The following is a 6,494-nucleotide window of genomic DNA, read 5'->3' as shown; positions in this document are numbered from 1 at the left end:
GGGGGGGGGGGGGGGGGGGCTCACGGAGGCCAGCTCGACTTGCTGATTTTATTGATTCCTTTTGCTCCAACAAGGCAGATGGGGCTGAATTAAAAACCGAAAAAAACACCCAAAACAACCCAAAACCCAGAGAAGGATGGAAAGAGGGAGGTGTGGGGGGGGTTGCTTATCCCTATCATGGGGATGCTGCTGCGAGGGGGGGGGGACAGGCCAGCCCCCCTGCAGCACAGGGGGGCTGGGGGCAGGCAAAGCCCAGGTGAGCCCCCCAGGGAAGAGCGGTGCCCGTGGGCTGAGTGGGACAGACACCAGGGCTGTGCCTGGACCCTCACCCCGGGGGGGGGTTTGGCCCTGACCCCTTCCTTCACCCCCCAACAGCGTCCCCCCCATGGCACAGTTCATCTCCCCCCCCATCCCCAGCTCGCAGGGGTCCCAGGTCAACATCCCCCACCCATCCCAACAGGTCCATGTCTCCAGCCAGGGAGCGGGCTGGGGGTCCGAGGCACAGCCGGGGGGGGGTGAGAGGGGACACCCATCCCTGGCCTCCCCGGTGGGTTCGGCGAGTCCCTCGTCGGTCCTGGGGCAGCAAGGGTTGGGGAATTTGGGGAGGGGGGGTGTTACATGAGGTCAGTCCTCCGCCGTGACGCTGGGCCGGGTGGCCGGGCCGGGGGGCGACGAGGGGGCCGGGGGTCTCAGCTGGGGCTGCGGGTCGGGCTGGCTTCCGTGCTGTCGCTCACCAGGCACTCGTTGGACTTGAGGCTGGCCAGGGACTTGCAGCTGGGCAAGGAGGCCAGGGAGCCGCAGAGCCCCAGCATGGAGGGCGTGGGGTCCTTCCCTGTGGGCACAGAGTGGGGGGTGTCACTTGGGGGGGGGTCTGCAGCCTCGCACCCCAACCCTGCCACCGGGGGGGACGGGATGGGGATGGGGACCACCTCTCTGGGAGAGACCTGGGTGTCCTTCACAGCATCCCAAGTATGAGGAGGGGGCTGCTGGGGGGTCTAGATGCCTGGGTGTGTGTTAAGGGACATGGTGAGCCCCATGGAACACCCTATGGTGGGGGGGGGGTCTTACCCAAGGGCCCCCAGGGCTCGCCTTCGCGCTTGCCCTCGCCCAGGCGCTGGGAGTCGGAGCTGAGGCTGTTCTCGGCCGAGAGCTGGTCGGTGCTCACGAAGCTGTGCCTGCGGAGGGACGGCGCTGAGCCCCCCCTGGGGTCGGGACAGCCCCTTCTCCCCCCGTCCCCTGCCCGGGGCAGACCCCCCCGGGGCGGGATAGGGGCGCTGGGCACAGGTCGAGGCAGTTCTGCCCCCGCCAGGGGGGTTACCTCCTGTAGAGCTTGCCGTCCGAGCCGCTCTCGTTGCCGTTGAGGGTCCCCAGCGAGGGCCACTGGTTCACCAGGGGTGTCACCATCTCCTTGGAGAGCTGGGTCAGCTGCGGGTTCTCGCAGGGGATCAGCCCCGTCCTGTGGCAAAGGGGGGGTGCTCAGCCCCTGGCACAACCTCGAGTGCCGGGGATCTGCTGGGCAATGCGGCCCATGGGGCATATGGGGCATCAGAGACCCACCACGTCCCCCTGGGCATATGGGGTGCTGGGGACCCTCCACTCCCACAGGATGTATGGACACCAAGGACCCACCATATCCCATAGGACATATGGGGCGTCAGGGACCTACCACATCCCCCTGGGCATATGGGACACTGAGGACCCTCCATGTCCCATAGGACATATGGGGCATCAGGGACCCACCACGTCCTCTTGGGCATCTGGGACACTGGGGACCCTCCATGTCCCACAGGACGTATGGACACCAAGGACCCTCCATGTCCCATAGGACATATGGGGCATCAGGGACCTACCATGTCCCCCTGAGCGTCTGGGACACTGGGGACCCTCCACGTCCCATAGGACCTATGGGGCATCAGTGATCTGCCACATCCCTCTGGGCATATGGGCCACTGGGGACCCACTATGTCCCATAGGGCATACAGGACTCCAGGGACCCACCACGTCCCTTGGGCCATATAGTACACTGGGGACACTCCATGTCCCATGGGACATATAGGACACTGGGCATGCTCCATGTCCCACAGGACATATGGGACACTGGGGACCTTCCACGTCCTACAGGACATATGGGGCACCAGTGGCCCACCATGTCCCACCACACATATGGGACACTGGGGACCCTCCACATCCCACAGGACATATGGGACAGCAGGGACCCACCATGTCCTCCAGCACATCTGAGGCATCTGGGTACCAGGGACCTGCCACCTGTCACATCCCATGGGGCACAGGGGACGTTGGAGACCCACCATGTCCCACAGGACATATGGGGCACCCAGGCACTGGGAACACCCCACACAGGGCATATGGGGTGCCAGGGACCACCACTCACCCTGCCCCTCAGGGTCAGTGGGGCACTGGGGACCCCCCACCCACCCAGAGCCCATGGGACACCCAGGGACCCCCCACCCATCATGCCAGGCCTGGTCCCCACTCACAGCTGCTCCTGCAGCTCCAGGATGACGCCCTCCAGCTCCCTCTTCTCCAGCTGGTTCTGCACCATCACCTCCTCCAGGCGCAGCTTCAGCCGCTTGTTCTCCGCCTCCAGGTCCTTCAGCTGCGACTCCCGCAGCCGCACCAGCTCCTCCAGGTACCCCTGGGCGAGCCCACCATCAGCAGCGCCCCACTGTCCCCACCAGATCCCCCACCCCGTGTCCCCAGAGCCACCCAGAGTGACAAGAAGAGGGCTGGGTCACCGCAGCAGCCCCACGATGGGCTGTGGGTACCACCAGGCTGTGGGCGCAGGGATGCAGCGGGAGGATGCTCCAAGCTGGACCATCCTTGGGGGGGTGGGGAGGGAAATGGGGACCCGCTGGCCCCATCCCGGCTCCTGGTACCTTTTGGGCATAAACGATGCGAAATTTCTGCTCCATCTTGCGCCACTTGCTGTACCAGCTGTCCTCGTCAGTGACCAGGGGCAGGTAGGGGTGCTCGGGAGAGCTGTCCTCGCTCGTGCTGCTCTCCACGCTGCCCCGCTCCTCATCCTCGCTCAGGTAGTCGTAGCTGGGGGGGAGAGGGGGGAGAAATGGGGGCTCAGCAGGGACGACATGCATGGGGGGAGCCCGGCCGAGCCCCAGCGGGGTGCTGGGGGAGAGACAGTGGGGTCCCCACCCCCCCAGGGAGGGCACCCCGGCTCTTACCTCTGCGTGAACTTCAGGTAGGGCGTGTAGTCGATGACCACGGGCGTTTTACCGTCCATCACCTCGCCCTTCAGGCAGAAGCTGAGCGGTGGAGGAAGGAGCAGAGGGTCAGGGGAGCCCCAGAGAGGGGGACAGTGGGGGGGAACCATCCCACCGTGGTGCCCACATCCCACCGTGCCACCCACCCCCCTACCTGAAGTCGATGGCGCTGAGCCCGATGAGCATCCCCATGAGCACTGTGGACTCCTCCCGCAGCATGATGGCCCCGTCGTCATAAAACCGCCTGGGGGGAAAGATGTGGCTGCAGCCGTGCCCCCCGGCACCCAGAGCCCCCCCCTCACCCCCCGCAGTGCCCACCCTGCCGACCCTTAGCCCTCCTGGCACGACACAGGCATGCCGGTGGCCATGGCTGGTGGCCAGCAGGCTGCTCACCTGGTGGTCCGCGTGTCCCGCAGGGCCGTGGAGATGTACTCGGACATGCGCTTCTCCATCAGCGCCACCCGGATCCAAGCCCGGCCCTGCAAGGCCCGGGGGTAGCCCTGAGGATGGGGGCCACCTTCTGCTGCTCCCCCACCACGCTCTCCCCTGCCCCCGGGGCTCGGGCTCCAGCAGGTGGGTGGTCCCCACCCAGGAGCTGGTTTTGTCCCTGGTACCCACCCCACAGGGACCCGCAGCTCCTCTTTCACCCCAGTGATTCCATGGGGCCCACTGGGGTGAGATGGGGCTACAGGAGGGCAGAGCAGAGGGGATGGGAACCAGGATGGGAATGGGGATGGGATGGGATGGGATAGAGAAGGATGGGAATGGGGATGGAATGGGGTGAGGATGGTGTTGGGATGGGGATGGAATGGGAATGGGGGTGAGGATGGTGTTGGGATGGGGATGGAATGGGAATGGGGGTGAGGATGGCATTGGGATGGGGATGGAATGGGAATGGGGGTGAGGATGGTGTTGGGATGGGGATGGAATGGGAATGGGGATGAGGATGGCATTGGGATGGCGATGGAATGGGAATGGGGGTGAGGATGGCATTGGGATGGGGGTGGAATGGGAATGGGGATGAGGATGGCATTGGGATGGCGATGGAATGGGAATGGGGGTGAGGATGGTGTTGGGATGGGGATGGAATGGGAATGGGGATGCAATGGGGATGAAGATGGTGTTTGGTTGGTGTTGGAATGGTGTTTGGATGGCATTGGGATGACGTTGGGATGGCGTTGGGATGGCGATGGAAGGAGATGGGGTTGGGGAGAGGATGAGGATAGGGATGGGATGGGATTGTGGATGGGGATGGGAAATAGGGTTGGGAATGAGGTGAGATGGGACAGAGATGGATTGGGATGAGGATGGGGATGGGTCCCCATGCCAGGGACAGGTTATGTATGGAAACAGGTCCAGGACTGGGCATGGGGATAGGGACAGGGATGGAGCCATGGAAGGGATGGAGCCAGAGATGGAATAGGGATGGGAATGGGGACAGGGACAGGGCAGGGGGTGGCACCTTCCTGACCTTGGCCCTGGAGGTGCTGATGTTCTCCATGTTCTCGATGCTGCTGACGCAGTTGTTGGGGACCTTGCTGCAGGCCAGGCGGATGTAGTCCCAAAACCCACGCTGCCCATCCGAGCTGAACCAGCTGACGGGGCCTGCGGGGACCGAGGGGCTGCGGTGGGGGGGCTCCCCATGGCCAACAAGCCCCATTGGCCCAGAAAGCCCCACACCAGAGCCCGGACACACTCCCTGGTGCCAGCACACGTGTGCATCCCCATCCACCATGATGAGGACATGGAGAGGGATGGGGACAGGGACAGGGAGAGGGATGGGGACGGGGACAGGGACGTGCCAGGAGCTCTTTGGGTGCCTCATGGGCCATGGTTACCTTTAAAGCGGTGGCTGAGGATCTGCTCGAGGATGGCAGCGAAGTTAACGAACTCCTCGGAGGAGTCGTCGATGGGCTCCGCCGTGTATTTCTCCAGCAGGGTCTTCACCGAGAACCTGGTGGGGACGTGGGTGTCACGGGTGGGGAGGGGAGGGGTGGGGACACCCAAACACCCCGCATCCAGCACACGTCAGCTTTCGGCAAGAAATGGTTTTTGCAGAGGTTGGCTCTCGAGGCCGGCAGCGGGAAGAGGGCGTCGGGCTGAACCACGGGCTGTGGCTCGCTGACCCCATGTGTCCCCACGTCCCCGGGGACCCCGCCGGGGCGGCCGCCGCTCCCCCACCGTGCAAGTGGCCAGGAAGGGCGAACAAAGGCCCCCTTCCTCCCCGGCCGTGCGCGGGCGGTGATGGCTTCCCCTTCCGCCCGGGCTGCTCGTGCTCAGCCGAGAGAGATGCCGAAGACACAAAATCCACCCAGCCCGGCAGGACAGCTGGGGACGGGGCAGGTGTCTGCACGGGGAGGGGGGACACACCACCCCGTCTGTGGGTCACGGCCGCATGTGGGGAGGGTGAGACTGGGGATCCCCATGAGGGCAGCTGGAGGGCACCTCGTCATGGCAATGGGGGATGGAGGTGCCCCGTGGCACAACAGTGAGGTCTGGAGACATCCTGGTGGCAGGATGAGGGGTCTGGAGGTGCCCTGTGCCATGGCAAGGAGCCCCAGGGTGTCCAAAGGTCATGACAGTAGAGTCTGGAGGTGCCCCATGGCATGGTGGTGTGGTCTGGAGACATCCTGGTGGCAGGATGAGGGGTCTGGAGGTGCCCTGTGCCATGATAAGGAGCTCCAGGGGGTCCAAAGGTCACGACAGTAGAGTCTGGAGGTGCCCCGTGACACAACAAGGAGCCCAGGTGGGTCTCCGCTGGAGACATCCTGGTGGCAGGATGAGGGGTCTGGAGGTGCCCTGTGCCATGGCAAGGAGCTCCAGGGGGTCCAAATGTCATGACTGTAGAGTCTGGAGGTGCCCCATGGCACGACAAGGAGCCCCGGTGGGTCTCCATGTCATGACAGCAGGGTCAGGAGGTGCCCCATGTGATGGTGAGGAGACCTGGGGGGGGGCCATGTCATGACAGCAGGGTCTAGAGGAGCCCTGTGCTACGGGGAGGAGCTCTGGGGGTCCCCATGTCACGACAACGGGGTCTGGAGGTGCCCCGTGAGATGACAATAAGCCGTGGAGGGTCTCCATCTCCCAACAGTGAGATCTGGAGGTGCTCTACGCCATGGTGGGGAGCCCCGGGGGTCCCCATGTCGTGAGAGTGGGGTCTGGATGTGCCCCATGCCACGTCAAGAAGCCCTGGGGTCCCCTAGACCCCAAAGGCAGGACCTCGGGGTCCCTAGCATGGTGACCCCAAACCTCCGT

General features: G+C 64.6%; 1 protein-coding gene across 2 annotated transcripts; it reads right to left on the bottom strand.

Annotated features, from left to right (window-relative positions):
- Positions 1-34: 34 nt before the first annotated feature.
- Positions 35-5,585, bottom strand: RUNDC3A (RUN domain containing 3A). 2 transcript variants are annotated; one of them, XM_014956538.1, is made up of 10 exons: positions 5,078-5,578; positions 4,711-4,844; positions 3,633-3,718; positions 3,394-3,483; positions 3,201-3,281; positions 2,898-3,063; positions 2,499-2,656; positions 1,319-1,456; positions 1,069-1,175; positions 35-832 (listed from the first exon to the last, which is right to left on the bottom strand). In XM_014956538.1, exons 2-10 carry the CDS (start codon positions 4,738-4,740, stop codon positions 690-692), a joined length of 999 nt encoding a protein of 332 aa, XP_014812024.1. In that variant the 5' UTR covers positions 4,741-4,844; positions 5,078-5,578; the 3' UTR covers positions 35-689. The 2 variants fall into 2 exon arrangements, with proteins under 2 accessions (XP_014812024.1, XP_014812025.1); XM_014956539.1 differs by lacking the exon at positions 1,069-1,175 and having other exon boundaries at positions 5,078-5,585.
- Between the last annotated feature and the right edge of the window lie 909 nt (positions 5,586-6,494).

This window comes from Calidris pugnax, unplaced genomic scaffold, assembly GCF_001431845.1.
Source record: "Calidris pugnax isolate Ruff unplaced genomic scaffold, ASM143184v1 scaffold167, whole genome shotgun sequence".
In the NCBI taxonomy this organism is placed as follows: domain Eukaryota; kingdom Metazoa; phylum Chordata; class Aves; order Charadriiformes; family Scolopacidae; genus Calidris; species Calidris pugnax.
The sequence above is the reverse complement of the archived record's forward strand: the minus strand, read 5'-3'. Positions and strand labels throughout refer to the sequence as shown.